Source organism: Parasteatoda tepidariorum, chromosome 7, assembly GCF_043381705.1.
Source record: "Parasteatoda tepidariorum isolate YZ-2023 chromosome 7, CAS_Ptep_4.0, whole genome shotgun sequence".
Lineage (NCBI taxonomy): Eukaryota > Metazoa > Arthropoda > Arachnida > Araneae > Theridiidae > Parasteatoda > Parasteatoda tepidariorum.
This window is the reverse complement of record NC_092210.1, coordinates 50,404,153-50,424,414: the sequence shown is the minus strand read 5'-3', so window position 1 is coordinate 50,424,414 and position 20,262 is coordinate 50,404,153. Positions and strand designations below refer to the sequence as shown.

The 20,262-nt window shown below is 33.2% G+C and overlaps 1 protein-coding gene across 1 annotated transcript in view; it reads left to right on the top strand.

Moving 5' to 3' along the window:
- The window catches only part of LOC107453789 (actin-binding protein IPP-like), a gene marked incomplete in the record, with an annotated part of 33,485 nt that extends 13,438 nt beyond the window's left edge, over window positions 1-20,047 (top strand). The window contains 7 exon segments of the mRNA XM_071183410.1: window positions 2,289-2,504; window positions 5,251-5,395; window positions 7,814-7,933; window positions 10,845-11,037; window positions 12,314-12,511; window positions 15,866-16,077; window positions 19,122-20,047. Of these exon segments, the coding sequence (XP_071039511.1) occupies window positions 2,289-2,504; window positions 5,251-5,395; window positions 7,814-7,933; window positions 10,845-11,037; window positions 12,314-12,511; window positions 15,866-16,077; window positions 19,122-19,309 (1,272 nt within the window).
- Between the last annotated feature and the right edge of the window lie 215 nt (window positions 20,048-20,262).

Here is a 20,262-nt window from a genome sequence, read left to right as displayed (position 1 = left end):
TTTCTTTAAATTTGAGTCATCATTCCTTCTGAAAATGTGAGCTGCCCAGTTCATTCGATTTATTTTAATGAATTTCACAATATCTGGCTCTCTGTAGATTTTATACAGTTCAGTATTATATCGTCTTCTCCAGGAATTATTTATTTTTATCCCACCAAGGATGGCCCTCAAAACTTTTCTCTCAAAAATGGCAATTTTATTTTCACCAGCTTGAGTTAGGTTCCAGGTCTCAAATCCATAGGTAAGTATTGGCCTAATTAATGTTTTATAGAGTAAAAGTTTTGTATTTTTTGATAAAAGAAAGGATTTGAAAAAACGTTTTAAACCATAAAAAGCTTTATTTGAACAAATTAGACGACTCCGAATCTCATTGTCTATGTTATTGTCGGCAGTAACTATTGAACCAAGGTAAGTAAAATTCTGAACAGTCTGAAACCTGCGGGAACCAATCTCCAGATAGGATTCAGTAAAATTTAATTTAGCAAGTGCAGGCATGTATTTGGTCTTATCGGAATTGATGATTAGTCCCATATCCCTAGCAGCAAGCTCCAAAGAAAGGAAAGCTTCTTTTAATGCAGGAACAGTTCTTGCAATGATGTCTAAATCATCCGCATACGCCAATAATTGAATAGATTTTGAAAATATGTTGTCCCTGATATTGATTTCAGCATCTCTTATAACTTTCTCTAGAGCAACATTAAAAAGAAGACAGGATAAGGAGTCTCCCTGTCTGACTCCATTATTTACTTTAATTTCTTCAGATAAAGATCCCAAAAGTTTGACTCTGCATACGGTGTTTGACATGCTTGCTTCTACAAGTCTAATTAGTTTTGGTGGTACTTGAAACTCAACCAGGGCTTCATACAAGCGATTTCTATTAATACTGTCAAAGGCTTCTTTGAAATCAATAAAGAGATGATGTGTGGTAATACCAAATTCCCTGGTCTTCTCTAAAATTTGTCTAAGTGCAAATATTTGATCTTTAGTAGATTTTCCCTTGCGAAAACCACATTGGTAGTTTCCAATTTGAGGGTCTATATATTGTATAAGTCTCTGGAATAAAATGTTTCACAAGATTTTGTAGGTAGTAGATAGCAAACTTATACCTCTGTAGTTAGAACAAACCATGGTATCACCTTAATAATTAATCACGGTTACAAATTATATGCTCTTGCTGTGTTTGAGTGGGTGAGAAAGATATAGGAATCGACTGGTAGGCAGAAACGTAAATTTGCATTCAAGACAAACAAAGCATTGTTACCATAATGTATTTTTTCTATGATAATCGAAAGATACCAATTTCGTAACGATAAGACAACAAGCTTAGAAGTTACGTACAAAAGTACACTCTTTGACTAGCACCTAATTTACACATCTAACATACACCGAAGAGCCATTACATTATGACCACCCTCCATCTATAACAATGGGCTCGCCCAGGTTTTCATGGTTTCTCGCCCAGGAACAATGTTTTCATGGGGCACATTAGGACCCATAATCCTCATAGAACAATCCCTGACGTCTGTAAGCTACTTGAACATAGTTGCAGACCAGGTTCACCCATTCATGGCAACAGTTTTTCCTGCGGGGATGGTGTTTACCAACAGGATAATGCACCATGTCATAAGGGTCGAATCGTCGAGGAACATTCCAGTGACTTTCAAGTCATGTCTTGGCCCCTAAATTCACCTGACCTTAATCCAATGGAGCATTTGTGGTCCTACTTGGAAAACAAATTCGTGCTGCCACGCTTCCCCCCTCGCAATGTAAGGGAATTGCAGGACCAGTTGGTGAGCGCGTGGTACCAGATACCTCAAACTACCTATCAGCACCTTGTGGAATCAATGCCACGGCGGGTGCTAGCAATTTTGAGGGCTAAAGGTGGTCCTACATGTTATTAGCAGGGTGGTCATAATGTATAAGGCTCTTCGGTGTCTATCTATCTATACAAATAAAGTATATTTTCCTATGTATATTTTTAAGCTAAATAGAATGAGATCGAACTCGTGTCAATATAAATTATAGTTCAGAAGTTGCAATGGGATTTTTTGTACAAAAAGTACTATTTATTACTTTTATTAATTAAAATTTTTGACATTGCTTTCGCATTGCTGTCTAGAAAAATGTGATAATTGTTTCTTGTGTATTTTTTATACGGATATTACCATTTACTTTAGAAGTAGGTACTTAACAGTTTGCTGGTTTCTTTTCGGATACATTAGTAATGCGATTTTTGAACTATTTATTCTGCATTATATGAAATTTTATAATTTTATGCAATTTTCTAGGATACGAAGATATTTAACAAAGATTATTATGAGACACACGAAATAGAAACAGCTGCAGTAAAAATCCAAGCCGGGACTAGAGGATATTTAACGAGAAAAAAACTGCAAGAACAACTTGATGAGGCAAACTATGCGGCTACAGTAATACAATCTGGCGTTAGAGGTTATATGAGTCGCAAATCGTATCAACGAAGTCAAGGCAAGGAAATGTTAAGGGTAAGAATATTTTTGGAAACGATTTAATATGTCATTAAATAATTTTTTTCTATTTTTGTAATTTTTTGATGAAATCTTTTTAATTATAATATTGAAAAATTTCTTTAGAAAATCTTTGTACGTCTTAACTAAAGATTTATGACCCACGGTGTTATAAAGATTTCGTCAGTTAGTATTGCTGTTAGCTCATAAAAAAGCCCATAAATCACTGAAAGATATGTAATCTATTTATTTAGATTTATATTCATTCACTTACCTTTATTTTCGATGGATAATAACTTTCTTACCCAGAGCGCAGTAAAATGAGATAGCTTGACTTTTTTTAAAAAAACAATTTTTCGTGAAAAGAAGTTTTAAATCATTGATTTCCCTCCATTTATGCAAGGTGTACAGCAATCATTACCTTAAATATATATAAATATATGTGTTATCATAATAAAAGTGTTATCAATGGTGATGAAATATTGATGAGAATATTAAATGTCAAAAGAATGATTTAAATATCTACGAAATAGTTGAAATGGTCACAAATAATGAAGTCGAGAGTGATAATGGAGAAATTGATACTCAATTGATGTGTTCTGAAAAAGGAGGGAAAAAAGTGAAACGTGATACTTAAACTTGTATTGAAAAAAAGAGATATTTTTACGTTCTTAAAAATCGTGAAATCTGTCTAAATACGCACAATAATTTAAAAATGTGCCATAAAGATATGGTGAGCGGGGGCCACTTAAAACAAACTTTTATAACGTTTCTTTTCAACTGTATAAATATAAAACAAAGGCACGTACATAGATCAAATTTCTTCATTTATTATTTTTGTTTTGTAAATATTATAATTTCGTTAAGTTGAAATAAATATCAATGTAAACAGTTGTTATAAATTATTTAATTATTTCTAAATGATTGATATCACTGACAATCAACCATATTTTTGAGTTTTCAGTTTTGTCTTCCTTCGAAGTTATTCAATATATTCCAAGAGCATTTTTGTTTCTTTTTCGTTTATGCAAGAATATATAAACCTTAAAGTCTTTATTTATTTATTTATTTTACACAAGAATTCTAAAATAAAACATTAAATGTGATTATAACGGAACATCTTTGTATTTTTTAAACGACACATTCCAGAAGCGAAAACATTTAACTGAAATTTAGCAATTAATGTGAGTTCCTTTTCCATCAAATCTGTAAATGTTGACAACTAAAGGCCTGGTTTCTTAGGACAGGACGCCGTCAGCTGGAAATCAGCGCTAACCTCTGATTGGTCCATTTGCGAGTTTGATAGTATACGTCATCGAACGCTCATCTTGAACTACAATTGCCGTCCAACTCAACTGCAGTTGGATTACAACGTGACGTTAACCACATAAGCAATGGCGGACAACATCCAACAGCACATTGAAATCAGCCAAGATTTTGATTTTGACATTAAACATTGCTTCTTCATTTAACATAGCACTCTTCATTTAGCTCAGCTATAATGTGTTTTTTCTTGGACAAAGTCATTATTTGTTTTCTAAAACGCTGGTCGACGAAAACAAAATCAATACAAATTCAAAATAAATATTTGCTTACGTTATTTAGCGCATGCGCAATGAGAGATAATGTCTGCGTTGGACCGACTGCTCACGCTGAGCTAACAAAAAAGTATTTTTTTGGCGTCAGCTCTACGTCAACTTTCCGCTGACGCCCAGATAAGGCGCTAGTTCTAAGAAACCAGGCCTTGAGCTAACAAACCAGTGTTTTGTTGGCGTCAGCGGAACGTTGACGTCCCGCTGACGCCCAGATAAGGCGCTTGTACTAAGAAACCAGACCTTAAGGGGAAGAAGAAGAAGAATAGTCTCCTACTGTTTACAAATTAAATCATATTACAAGTAGGTTCTAAAACCATCAGATAAACTAACAATTTATATTTAAAATGGAAAAAAAATCGATTAGCAATAAGACATTTAAAATACTCAATCATCAAAAACGGCAGGCATTTTTATCTGCTTTTTTTTTAAATAGAAATTGGGAAATTTTGCTTCTGGCCAGCTTAACAGCAGCCACTTTTTTAAATATGTGGCCATTTTAAACAAATCTGAGCGATTAACAAACTGTTAGTATTAAAAATTTAGGGCATTTCGTTTGAAGCGTTTCGCATTACATGGTAAACATTACAAGGCTTCATTTCTAAAATAAAAGAAAATTTTAAGAAACAAATTGGATAAATGGAATAATATTTTAAATTATTAATAATAAATCCATATTTATTTAAAAAATAATTACATTCAATCTATTAATTTTAAAAAGTGCTTGCGAGACGAAAATGTGGGATCAATAGCGCGACGAGTAGACAATTTTTATCGCAATATTTAGACGCTTTGTGATTATTTATTTCCATTTAAATATTTAAATGCAAGAAGTATTTATATTTTTTTCTTTATTACTAAAATGAATTTCCTTAAGTCTATATTTAGATTTTTGGGGGGACAGATCACCCCTATAATGTACTAAGTAATAATATTTAAAAAAAACTGATTGCTTGATTATGTTTATAAAGAAACATAATGAATCATCATTTGTTTGTATTCAAGAAAAACTTACATTATCATGAAAAAAATTTCCATTCGGGGAGTAAGATTTCCTGATTTTTATTTTCTTAAATGAAATGTTATAATATCCTTAACATCAAATTATCATTTTTTTTATATTTTTAAAAATAAAGTGTCTTTAGATAAATATCATTTATTTTTTCGATAAGTCACCAAAAAAAGTGAAAAATACTCAAGACGACCAAAGCAAGCCTGAAGAAAAAATTCTCTTTACGTCAGAAAAGACTGAAAATCTGACTACATATCCTTCTTTTCTTTTGATGGGAGCTTGTGATCCGTCTAAATTTGAATACGGTAAATATAACTTACATTATAAAGAACTTTTTAAAAATTAAGATACATTGTGGCATATTCAGTAGAAAAAATATCAACGACAACAAATAATTTTTATGATTTCAATTTTTTTTTTAATGTCAGTTTTTAAACTCAAATGTAAAACTAAATTCAGAGGTTCCCAAAGTGTGTGACGTGGCATCCTAGTATGGCGCGGAGAGAGATTGGGATTTCCAGAGGTGCATGTGGTATACCCCCATCTCCATAAAATAATGATAATTCAGAATCATAAGGAAATTGAATTCTAAACTAAAAATTTTACCTGCCGAATAATCACTCACATCATTAAGAATAATATGCAATTTACAGGAAGTCCCTAGGTGACCCGATAGTGCCTCACAATAAAAGTAAGGGGTACATAAAGAATGACGGCAAAGAAGGACAATTATTCGCAATCGTTCTGTAAGTCACTCAGTGCCATGACCGAATAGTTATGACAGAGAAGACGCATGTGGATGATTTTTTACACGGTAGAATCCGCGGCCATCTGCAATGTAGGCATGCTCAGATGGAAGTATCCGAGGAACTCGGAATTGCCCGAAGTGTCGTCTCCAGGTTTTGGTGATGAGTTCAAGATGATGGAAATTCCAGTAGATGTCAGACTACCGGAAGCTTCCGAGTTATAACACCGAATGAAGACCGGTATTTGGTAGTAACTGCCAAAAGAAACAGACGGAACATAGCATGGACCTATCTCGTTAGTACCACAGTTTCAGACATACCGTGAATGTTTGGGAAATATTAGTCTTTACTCACTGGCCTGTCAGATGTGTTCATCTCACGTCAACTCACAGTCGCCAGCATTTAACCTGGATGCCGTGTGGACGTCTTCACATTGGGCTTTTGTGATGTTTTCAGGTGAGTCCAGGTTTATCTTGCAGTCTGATTCACGTCGGACATTCATATGGAAAACGCCAGGTACCCATTACCACCAAGACAACATCATTGAACGACACCATTACGGCAGTGCAGGATTTCTCGTTTGGGGTGAAACTATACTGGATTTCAGGACAGATCTGCAAATTCAAATCGGAACCATGGCAGGCATCATTGAGACATCATTCTAGATGTTAGACTACATCTAGAATGTATTCAGACATGTACGTTTGTTAAGGAGTGCCATGGCGCAGAATTCGGGCTTGTGGATGACAACGCCTGTCCTCACCGAGCAAACACTATAAACGAATGCCTTCAATCTGAGGATATCACCCTAAGAGAATGGCCAGCATCCTCCCCTGAGTTGAATCCGATAGAGGATTTGTAGGACATGCTTGGCTGACGAATTGCAGCCCGTCAACCACCTCCTAGACATTCTCCGGAACTTCGGAGAGTATTGATTGTTGAGTGGAGTAATTTTCCACAAGATCAGCTCGATTATCATCATGCCGTGGCGTTGTACGGACTGTATTTTATCGCTTTAAAGGCATACAATGTATTAACTATAATACCAACCGTGTAAAATTAAGTTTGCTATAAAGGAGGTATCTTTTTATAATAGCTCCAAGGAGAGAAAAAATATTAAATTACGTACATTAAAAGGGTATAAAAAATTTCATGCGTTAGAATTCGAAAAATTTTCAGCTATTATTTAATAAAATAATAAGTATTTACTAAAATTTATTTTTTTGGATGGATCTTTGGATAAACGAATTTTATTAAGGTGTGCCAAAAAATTTCAATTCGCTTAGAAAGTTCAGATATAGCGAAACACGCAAAAAGTAAAATTAACATTTAAGGGTTTAAAATTTTGGAGACCATATTTCCTAGATTGCGACTACCCCTATATTTTGGGAATCAGAAATCAGAATTCGTCTAAAAAAAAGGTATGTTAATCCAGAAAAAGTACGCTTTTGTTTCTGATTTCGTAACTTAAAATATCGTCTAAACTAAGTAATTAGCATATTTGAGGCCACTCCATCGAGTCATTAAGATTGAGCCCTAAAATGTGAAGATCCGTTCATTAGATTAAAATTTATTCAGGGGGGTCCGTTTGTCTTTTTGCGCACTGTAGTGCAACTTTTGTTACACATTTAGCTTTCAGAAATATATCACATCTTTTTTCCTCAAAGCTTCCTATAAAAATCAATTTAAATCATATTTTCATGTATAAGAAAAAACAAAAGATTATAAGGAATATAAACGTAAAGATTAATAAAATAGAAAAGAAATCCATTTGAATTAAACGGTCCTCGTTACGAAAGTTATATTTTAAGATACATTTTGGAATTAAAAGAAAAATTCCTTCTTAACTTCTGCATAAGAGTAGTATTTTTTCTGATGTAATTATATGTCATAGATTTAATTTCTATTTTAATTATATTTCTTTTTCTCTTATAACGTGACGTATAAGTATAATAGGAACATGCAATTTTTTTCCAGGAGTTAATTCGATAATATCATACGATATAGAAGGAAGTGTTTGGGAAACAATAGCGCTCAGTCCGATTTCATTACTCAATGCCGGAATGGTTTCAACTGAAAAAACTCTATTCATTATTGGTAAGAAATACATTAAAATAAGTTCTGAATGAAAGTCTGAAATGCTTAAAAAATTGATGCAGCCTTCATAATTTTACGTATTCTTCAAAATGTTTAGTGTTTTAGATTATAATAAATTAGGTTTCATTCGTAGAAAAAATATATGACAATGATACCATATCGGTTTATCAAACTTTTAATTAGAGCTCAAAAATTTTTTCATGATATTCTGCCTTTTATTCCATATAAATATATATATATATATATATATGTTTGTTTTTACGAATCTTNTAATCTTATAATTGCCTGGCTATATATATATATTTATATTGGTTCACTATATCCGTTACTCAGGCAATTTAACTAATGGTTCCCAAACTCCTTCCTTTTATTACACATCATTCAAATAAATGACTGAAAGATATGAAGTAGCAAAAAATGTGTTTTTTTTTTCATTACTCTTCGTCTTGTGTACAAAAAAAAATTAGTAATCTTTAGCTGAAAAGCAATCCTCAACATGTTCAACAACATTATGGAAACACTTTCCGACTCTCAGATAATTTTTCCTGAATTTCTGTTATTCCGGTTTTTAAACCTGTCTAACCTGCCACTCGAGCAGATAGAAGTAGTCTCATAAAATGGCTTAGCAAATTCATCGACATTTGTACAGATACTGGAAGATTGCGGCTTCTTCGATTGGTGAACCACTTCCTTAATGCTTCTTCAACATCCTTGAGATCTGCGTTTCTCAACTTTTTTCTGCCTTCTAAATTTTTTTCATGAACAGAAATTATTAATTGCCTATTTTTCCATATGTTACAAACTGCAGATTTTGATAGTTTATATTCCCTGCAAATATCTGCTTGATTGCATCCATTTTCAATTTTTCTGATTATGCCCATTTTACGTTTAATGCTCGCCATAGTTAAATTTGAGACACTTGTTTGCAGGATTCTTTTTAACTGAACTGAGAGCAAAAAGGAGTTGAAATGAGGGCCTTATCAATACATATTATTGCTCAACCCTTTGACCAATTATGAATAATTACTCATTCCCTCTGACAGAAAATGCATATTGATCCCACTGACACCTTACAGGTGTATCGTCTGCCTCTGGGTTGGAAACATCTGCTTGGTTTGTTTAGGGATGAGAAAGTGAGATAAAAGAAGCAAACAAGAAAAAATGTTTATCGCTACATTCCTCTCTATAGATGGTTTTGAAAATCGGTATATGTATTTATTTTGAAGTAGAAATTTCAAAATTATTACAAAAAATTTTTTTAAAAAAATCAGTTGAAGACAGAAAAAAGTTCATTATATCCAACTTCCTCACTTTTTTGGTTCACTATATCCACAAAAAATAACATTATCCGTGTATAGCAAGGCACGGGATCGAACATTTCGTTCACTATATCCGGGAGTTCACTATAAACCGAGCTCACTATAGCGGGGTTTGACTGAATATATATATGAGACATGGTCACTAGTGTAAAGTAACGGTAACGATTTTATTAACTCACAAATGTAGTTATACACAGTACACCTACTCAAAAATAGTCGCCATAACTCTTGGCACACATTTATCCCATTCGACGCTAGCCGGTCAATTCTATCTTTGAAGAAGCTAGTAGGCTGCTGTCGGATCCAGGCCTGGACCCAGTCTCACACGTCGTGGTCTGTTGTGAATCGATGTCAGCGAATAACTTGTTTTAGAGGTGAAAAAACTGGAAAGTCACACGGTGAAAGGTCTGGACTGCACGGTGGATGTTGTTCCTGCCTACTTGCTCCTCGTTGTTCCAGCTTATTAACCTGCATGTTCCGAAGTGGGAGATAACTTGTATGACCACCTTCTCTTCGGAGTGTAACCACGCTGTCTCTATGAACGTCAAACGTTGCGCATTCGTCAGTCTCTCTACCAATAGATGGTGCCGTCATACACGCAGTTACGTGGCGTCCCATTACGTCTAATGCAAAATTAGACGCACTGACCAGGTTTCATTTGAATGACCCTCATCGAGCAGGGGGTGGGGATGAAACCTTCTAGTCTTCCTATATTAAAAAATTGTAAGAGCTGCTACCACAGTTGTTTTAGGTGTTTTACGTTATGTGTTGTCTTGTTACTAAAAGACTTTTAGACTTCGAAATTTAAAGTTATGAAGATATGTAGAGAAATGTACAGAGTACAATAAAGTAAAAAACTATATTATTCGATAATTAGTTCAAGAATTATTGACTGTTAAAGTTGTAATGAAAACTACCATATGGGTTAATCTTACTGATCGCAGAAATGAAATTACATGATATCTGATACGCTGGAAGAGGCCCATTTGATTACGGACATAGCAATTTTTTTTTTAAATTCAAATTAGTTCAAATGTCAATGCGAATTTAGATGCTTTTTTCGTGAATTTTTTCTCACCATTTTCTTTTTATTACATTTTATTTTGCTTCGCAAAAAACTATAAGAGTTTTAAAAAAATAATAAATTATAATGGATATCAAAAAAAGTTGATAAAACGACGAACGAGCACGATGAAATAAAATAATTTAACATTTGATAATTAACTACGGAATTATTAACTGTTAATCTTGTAGACAAAAATACGTCACCTACCGATCTACGCCCGTGTTGGAAAATTTCGTTTGAAAAAATGTTATTACGTATTGAGAAAATGTTCTTACATGAAACTGGAATAATTTTACATTTTGTAAAAAAAATTTTCTTGGTTTTTGTCGGAAACTTCGGCATTTATGTAATGAGAAAAATACATTATGAGAAGGAATTCGGGGAATCGGTGAAACGAAGACTGGACCTCTTAGTTTTTCTTTTCTTTCCTTTTGTTAATTTCAATGCATTTTAAATTTTGAAATAACTTAATAAAGTTGAATTAAAGTTATAAAATTGAAGCGACAACATATTTTTTTTTCATCAGGCGGATGCAGTATACGAGATGTGACGGAAGATGGAAGAATGGTTCCCATTAAAAATGGTTATTCATATGACTTCGAGGACGAAAAATGGAGCGTCTTATCACCCATGAATGAGCCCAGATCATTACATGGGGTGGTCAATTTTCAGGGAAGAATTTTTGTGATCGGTGGCATAAGTGATTTGAAAAAATTTCGGTTTGTACGAAACATCTTTTAAATAAATCGTGTCTACTTAATTACTTTTTAAATAACTAGGCAAAAGAAATTTTTTTGTAACTATGTCTAGTCATGCCTATTTCATTACTTTTTTCAATAATTAGGCAAAAGGAACTTTTACGTAACTACTAGTCACTATGTCTAGTCATGCCTACTGAATTACTTTTTTTAACAGTTAGGCAAAAAGGACCTTTATGCAACTATATCTACCAATGTCTGAATCATCACTTCTTTATAATAACTAGGCAAAGAGAACTTTTACATAACTACTAGTAACTATGTCTAGTAATGTCTATTTAATTACTCTTTTTTAATCATTAGGCAAAGGTAACACTTACGTAACTACTAGCAACACTGTCTAGTAATGTATATTTAATTACTTTTTTAATAACTAGACAAAAGGAACTTTTACGTAACTACTAGTAATTATATCTAGTAATGTCTTTTAATTACTCGTTTTTAATCATTAGGCAGAGGGAACTTTTATGTAGCTACTAGTAGCGATGTCTAGCAATGTCTAATTACATTTTTATAATTAGACAAAAGGAGGACAAAGTTTAACCTAACTACTTACTAATTACAGAACTAAAATTTAATGGCATATTTCAGACTGAGTAATATTAAGTTAGCCAAATAATTAATAATAAAATAAATTCGGCTAAAAAGCACATTACCGAGATAATCGCCATAATTTTAGTTAAGGTACAAGGGGATTTAGCACACCGATTGGAGGGGGGGGGGAATCCAGTGTAAAAGATTGAGAATTGATTGTCCAGCAACACATTGCCGGAAATGTCATCATACGCTGCTAGGGACTTTTTGCTTTTAGCACTTCAAAGAGATTGACCATATTTTTAAAAAAATTGTCATTCTTTTCACTTTATTATCAATTTGAAACTCCTAAAGTGGATCGTTTTTTGTTTTCATTTTTTTTTTCGATTTGAAAATGGTAACAGCATTAATAGCTTTTGCAAAAACTATTAATGCTGTTCCCTGATTACTTGAAGATAAAAGTAAGGGATAAATCCCCGATTCACAGAGACAGCTTAATTTTACGTACTGCTTGTGAGTATGATTCAGCTCACAACCTTTGATTAAAAGTATAAAAATTAAATAGTTAATATAATAATTTCCAGAATGCAGCTAGTACAATTTTTATTACAATATTTAATCTTATAATTGCCTGGCTTTTACTACAGCTATAAGAACATTTCTTTTAAATTCTTTTTTGATATCCTGAAACTTTACTTACCAGTATATTATCATCAATTGAAATGCTTGATGAAGCTTCTGGTCAATGGATGGAGTTTGAACCTTCTTTGCCACAGCCTCTGTTCGGAATGGGTGTCGCTGTTTACGATGGCCTTTTATGGATTGCTGGGGGTATAACACAGATTGGTGATGAAGAGTCCTATACAGATGCTGTATGGTGTTATGACCACAAGTTGAAACGGTAATAATTTCCTCCTATGTATAAAAATGAAACGTTTACGTTATGGATCATGAGTAGCAATTTTTCAGTAATAATTTGTTAATGAAAAACTCACCAGTAAAAAGCTAGTCACCCTAAGGGAAATCTTGAAAAGCATCATTTAATGGTAGTGTGCTTTTGGGTATGAATTGGGCCCACTATTTAAGATCCAACTGACATGAACCAGTATGTCTATTTCAGATCTCGTCTATCAATCGTCATCTTCATGATAAATAGGTTGTTGATGCCTCTTTTGTTTTTCAAGATAATCACGGAAAGTTTATCAGGCTGAAAGAATAAGAGTATATATTCTGTTTAGAGCAATAGATAGTATAACCGTTGTTGAACAGTCGACCCAATTTTGGGTTTACGGCTACTAATGTTCAACTCCGTAGCCTTATAGTTTTGAACCCATTCCAGAAGACAAGAGAACTCCTGGATCAAGTATTAGACAAAATTTGCTTTCGAGGAGGACTTTTTGATAGAACTAACCCGCATTTGCCTTACATGGCGAGAAAAACCACGATTAGCCTGACAGCAAGGGGACTCTAACCCCTGATCGGTCTACCACTGAGGATATTTCACTTCAGCACTGTGGTCGGTGCAAACCGGATGCAGAATTCGTATCGACCAGTCATCGCTGGAATTTGAACCCGGTTCACCCCATTGGAAGGCGAACGCTCTATTCGTTGATTCATCGCTGCTCAGTGCAATAGATAGTGGAAGTAAACGTTAAGGTTTGTTGCTTATCTCCAACATTACCTACATTTATAGGTTGAGCCGGGTTTAATTAATACAGCGTCAGTCTTCTGAATGAGGTGACCCCTTTTTAAATTCCAGCGGTGACTGGTTGTTGTGATTTCCGCTGCCGGCTCGCACTGACCACAGTGCTGATATAAAATATCCTCAATCGGAAACCTATCTCCGTCGGACTAACAATGGGAGGTTTTCGCTGTTTCTCTTTCCATGTAATGTAAATGTATGTTAGATCCATCAAGAAGTCCTCCACGAAGGCTAATTTGTCCCAACCCTTGATCCAGGAGTTATCTTGTCTCCTGGGTTGGATCAAAATTGCAAGGATACTTTGTTGAATATTGATAGTCGTAAACTCAGATTCAAGTCAGCTGTTCAATGCTGGTTGTAAAATAAGTTAGTATACAGCTGCCGTATCTTCGCTGAGTCTGCTGTTCTTTTCTTACTTACCATTGATCTGATTAGCACTGTTTATCATAACTTTGGCGTCAGCCAGCCAAAGGTGCCGAGTGTCAGGTGGCTAAGAGTTCGCTATTAGTTCATGCTGAACAGAATTTAGTTTTATGGACCCTCACACTCCCTATTAACTGTTTTGGCATCGCAAAAACACCTGCCTTAAACTCTATACAGAATCTAAAGTCTATGACAATTTGGAATAGTAGATAAAATGCCGAAATCAACATTCCCTCAGTTCGGTGGATCTGCGCAATTAAATTCTCTGCTACTAGCTTAAACTGGATACTACATACCTGCAAAACCTTTCGGATTCACTTCCGAACCGAATGTAGGCTTTAATCCAGAAGTGGAATTACATGATTCATAATTTATCTAAAGATTTAGTAGTTTTTTGTCCACAAGGCTTATTAAATGTCATGAGAGCAGCAAGAAATTTTCTAAACTTTTACAGCATGAAAACCTTTTTGTTTTGCTTGAAACAGTTTTAAAAAAAAAATATCCGTAATATTTAGGGATGTGATGCAAATCATTTTAACGGATAATAATAGTAATCTAAACTTACGTGAATAGAAGAAGTTGCTATGAAAAAGAAATATCGATAGCATGGGCGTCGAAAGAGTGTAATTTTTGAGGGAGATGAAAATAAATTACACAGTCATAATAGTTCTTTAAATTTCACTCATAAAAAAAATTCTGAAATCTGCTAAATACCTGCAAAAAGATTCTTTTTGCTATTAACATTAAGGAATTCCAATCGTTGATAATTAACGAAAATTTTCTATATTGGTCTGAAATATTGGGAAAGACTCAGAGATTTCTAATATTTGAGAACACATACCCCGCTAACGATGCCCATTATCAGTAGCAACTAAAGGACGCATCTGTATTTCAACAGCTTTAATACTTAATACTTTTTCCTGTGTTGCTAAATCCCCCTATCATTTCCTGGCATTAAAAAATTGTTACTAAAAACTATTAGGAATTAACTATATACGCATTCTCAGATTATTAATTTGATTTGGTAACTTAATCTTAATTTGTCATAAGTGTAAAGCAGGCTAAATAAAATAGTTCTTAATATCCATGAAAAATATAATGAACTATAAGCATGCGACATGCTAACATTGCTTTGCAACAATTTACTGATTAAAATTAAAATTGAAATACATTCAGATTAAAAAAAAAAAAAAAATTATGTACGAAATGTCCAGGGAGCCTATTGTTGGAGGACGAAATATCTGGGCCCCAAAAAATTCAGTGCGTTTGGTGATTTTTAAATGAGACAGTTTGAAATGCGAGTTTACGAAAATAGATACTGCTCAATGTGCACCTTTTCAGTTTTCAACCCAAATCTGATAACTAAACGAGAAATTCGGTCCTTACTATTCCTTATTTATTTAAACATTATGAGTATTATCACATCGGGGCAAAGTCCCGGACTTCTGGAACAGGGAGGCCAGGTATATTGCGGATGTAATTTCTTGTGTGATGTCTTCATATTCAGAACTTATTTATTTAAACATTATGAGTATTATCACATCGGGGCAAAGTCCCGGACTTCTGGAACAGGGAGGCCAGGTATATTACAGAAGTAATTTCTTGTGTGATGTCTTCATATTCAGAACTTATTTATTTAAACATTATGAGTATTATCACATCGGGGCAAAGTCCCGGACTTCTGGAACAGGGAGCCCAGGTATATTACAGATGTAATTTCTTGTGTGATGTCTTCATATTCAGAACTTATTTATTTAAGTTCTGACACATCGAATATTATCACATCGGGGCAAAGTCCCGGACTTCTGGAACAGGGAGGCCAGGTATATTACAGATGTAATTTCTTGTGTGATGTCTTCATATTCAGAACTTATTCTTTTTCTTTCGGATTCTTTTTATTCGGATTCTTTTTCAGTTTCATCCAATCAATAAACTATCCCTTCCTTACAGTAGTTGATGTTGATGATAATTCGTCAGATTTTTAATAACTATTGGTTATTTGTTTATTTATTTTATTTCATTGTTTTTTTACATGTTAGCTTGTAGCTCTATTGTGCCCTTTTTGACAAGACTTCTAAAGGTATGGGTGATAGTTACGAAACACTCTGTGCAGCAATTTTTATTTTCCAGGTGGTGCAATCGTCCATTTTTACCACAACCCATAGCATTTGGTACACTTCTTGCATCCGGACATAATCTGTTTTCTATTGGTGGAACAATTCGCTCACGAAGTGGAAATGATATTATAAGCATAAACAACATATACAGTTTTAAAAATGGAGCCTGGGTCGAGAATACACCAATCCCAAAAAATCTTCACAGTGTTGTTGCAGGCATTTATGGTAATCTTTATAAAATTTCACAAAAGCAGATGTTCATAAATGTTGTATAACAAAATGTATGATATCATACATTTTGGTTAGAATTTAAATATTCAAAATCAGCATATTAAATATTTTTATATAATTAGTTTATATAGTCGATATATGCATTTATAATTCGCACTTTTCAACAAAATAAGTACACATGTAACCGTTATTGTTACGATGCTCACAGATTTCATTAAAACATTTAACTAATGTTCAAAAATAAAATTAGAATAATGATATGTAACATGAATTTTTGTTCCTAAACTGCAAGTATGTATTTTTGCAGTATAGCGTGACAAGAGGAATTGGGGCTAGGAAAAGTGTGACACTTTGTGACAAAAGGGAAGAGCGCTTTCCTCCCCTTTTTCACCATGGGGCTCAGAAATATTGAAAAAAAAATGTGACATCATTAATGAACAGTCCCAAAATAGATATTATATCAAACCCGATTTAACGAACAACTATTTCGTGATTTAATGAATTATTTTTCTTGATTAAAAGAAGGGAAAAAATGTATTAACCACAAATTAAAGAATTATTTTAGCAGTTAAAAAAAACATTTGTAGCTCTTTTTGATGAAATTTAATTTACTTTAACAATTTCTTTATGGGTTTTTAATTTCATCAGATAAGTTAATGAAGATATAGACTGCAATTTTTATTTTTATTTATCAATGTTTCAGCCATCTTCTAAATTGCAATTCAAAAAACCTTAAAATGGTGGTTTTTTTATTGTAAATTTCACAAGTGTGAGTCAATCACTAGACCTTATCATTCATTCTGTAAAAATTTATAACAGAACTTTGTTCATGAAAAAAAGTGAGCATCGCAGAGCAGAAATGTGGGTTAAAGATACGAAGTTAATTTTTCGAATGCTCTATATTTTGTGTAACAATCTTGGGACTAAGTTCTTCAAAATACAATTGCAACATGCTTTCAAAAAGGTTTTTATGTCCATCAGGCACAGAGATGCAATAAGGTATAGATGCACTCACTGTATTTTTAGCTCTAGATTAAAAAGCATGCAAACTTTAGCTATGGATAGTTGCATGTTAGGGCTATCCCATAAGATAAATGTAATACTTTATTTATGCTTTTATTTTTGACACCTATATTACGAATAATACTCTGAAGAATAAAATATTTGATTCTGATGACCTCCTTCAATCCAGATACTGTATATTTCAATTTGCTTAGCGAATTATTTAATATTTTAGTAAATAATTTTTTTCAAAATAATTAAGTTGTCATTACTGAAAACAATTTTCTGATAGTTCTGAGAAGATTCTTAATGATTCTTAATGATGAAAGACCGATTGATTCGAATAAAATTGGAAAGCAAATCTTTGGTGACGGGTAGGAAATGTTGAGCAAAAACAAACAATAAAATCGTTTTAGGCAACGTTTTTACTATAAAAACAATTTTTTTACACTTCTTAGTTGAATAATTTTATCTTTTTCCGTGAAGAAATTAAAATGATAATCAAAAGCAGGCATGTAGAGTTGGTGATCGAAGATCTCTTCTTTCACATAATAATGATAATTGATAATAAAATCTAATTGGATAAAAAAATTATTTAAATAATATAACCGGGTTCGAATCCCAGCGATGGCTGGTCGATGCGAATTCCGCAACCGGCTTGCACCGACCACAATGCTGACGTAAAATATCCTCAGTGGTAGACGGATCATGGGATAGAGTCACCTTGCCATCAGACAAACAGTGGGAGGTTTTCGTGGTTTTCCTCTCCATGTAACGCAAATGCGGGTTAGTTCCATCAAAAAGTTCTCCACGCAAATTTCTCCCAATACTTGTTACAGGAGTTCCCTTATTTTCTGGATTGGGTTCGAAATTACACGGCTACGGACTTGAATATTAGTAGTCAGAAACCCGAAAATTGAAAATATATATATATATANTATATATATATATATATATAGCCGTGGCAGAACAGGGAATAGAGCAAACTCAATAAGGTGACACAGGTTGGAATCCCAGCGGAGGCTCTGGTTAATACGAATTCTGCTCCCGGCTTAAATCAACCACAGTACTCACGTAAAATATCCTCAGTGGTAGATGGATCATGGGTTAGATTCCCTTTGTCGTCAGTCGAACTTTGGAGGTTTACGTAGTTTTCCTCTCCCTGTAACATACATGAGGGTTAGAGCCATCAAAAAATCCTCTACGAAGGCTTGTCCCAATGCTTCACCAAGGAGTTCTCATATCTGCTGTATTGCGTTTAAAATTCCAAGGCTACGGGGTTGAACATTGATTGCCGTAAACCCAAAAATCGTAGGGTCGGGTTGACTGCTCAACGCCGGTTATTAAATAAAATAATATAGCCTATTTCAAAAACAAAATTACCAGCTATAAAAAAAACTATTTTACGTTTTCTACTTTTTTACGTTTACTTTTTAAAAAAGTTTTACTTTTGAAGGTTCGGAAACACCTGAATAAAAAAACAATTAATTTAATAACATACGCATATGAACTTAACAGTAAATAATATTAAAAACTACCGGGTACAAAGTAAATCAAAGAAAAAACATAAAAACATTATGAAATTTTTTTTAAAAAAATTTTGGTTTAAAATTTATCAGCAAAAATTGCACTATAGCACCCGAACTATGTAAAGACCCAGGTTATTTATTCGCCAATAACATCTTTCGTGAGTGTTACACATATATTTAATCTTAAAAATCATATTCAATAAATATTGAAACTTTTGAAAAAAAATTTTCATTATAAAACTAAACTCTGTAAAAGAATGACCTTGAAAAGAAAATTTAAAGTTTTATGAATTACAAATAAAAATAAAAATTTACTCTTTGTATTTTTAGCATATGCAAAATTTATTTGACTTAAAAAATGCTTTTTATCTTAATGATAAATAATGACCAATATTTTGGGATCAATACTCGAGAATAATATATTTATAATATATCTTTAATATGCAATATATCTATAGTATATATTTAATTTACAATATATCTTTAATCTATATATCTTTATTATAGAAAAAAATATCTATATATTTGGTGCTCTGAGTTTAGAAACGAGATGCCCTTTGGAACAGCCAATCTATTTTGACGGACGAGAACAAACATGGAAACGCGTGGTGTCACTTCCTGAATCGTCTTCAGGATATATCATCGCCTCAGCGGCTCGGCATGATTTTATCAAGAAGAGAAAGGAGGAGAACTGAAGCTTGCACAATAAATCAATGAATAAATAAAACGAAGATTTTCACACGGAATATATAAGATTTCATCTCCTCTCTTTTGATAATTTAATAAAGATACTCAGAAAAAAAGTTTGCGCCGCATTTATTATTAATTTAGAAGAAAAACTGTGAATAAGCAATTGAGTAATTTCATTTAAAAGTAGTTAAAATATTATTTTTTATTTTTGTATAATTCAACAAAAATAATTTTTAAAATTTTACATCTTTTTTTGAAATTTTAATTCATTATCGTTTCGTCAATACAGTAAACCTCCGATTATTAATTAGGTTAATTATTCGCTCTGTGGTTAACAGCGATCATTCATTTACAAATACACGTATATAAAAAATGTTGGAAATCAAAAAAAAGGTTTTTATATACTATTAGTATTCGTTTTGTGACACTTTATCCGCGTGAAGTTCTATCTCACGAAATTTTGTCCACGTAATTAGAGTCCACCCACTTTGTCAACGATAAATTCTGTCTCGCAACAATTTGTTTTTGCCAGATTCTGTTTAACTATTGTTCATCAGTGCTAGATTTTGTCCCACGATAGTTTGTCCGGCAGATTTAATCTTTCGGTAGTTTACTCGCTGTTTCCCGTTGTCTCACTATACTTTTAGATACTATCCAATGACAATAACGGTTTTACTAAAGCAAGGATATTTGCGAAGTGAGGAACAAAATTTCCAAATCATCTTCCTACTTTTTTATTAGCTTCTTTAAACTTGCTCTCCTGTTCCTATTGGCTAAATCACAATGAATGCGTTTGTCTATATCATCATTTGGTGTTTAGACACTGAAGAAGGTTCTTTAGTACAGAACCGAAATTACAGTATGGCCATTTCTGTAGATTCAATTGTGCTTTATCACGTTGTATTTTTTACTTCAATCTAGATAGCACAAAGTACACCCGTTCCTTGTTGGAAAAAAC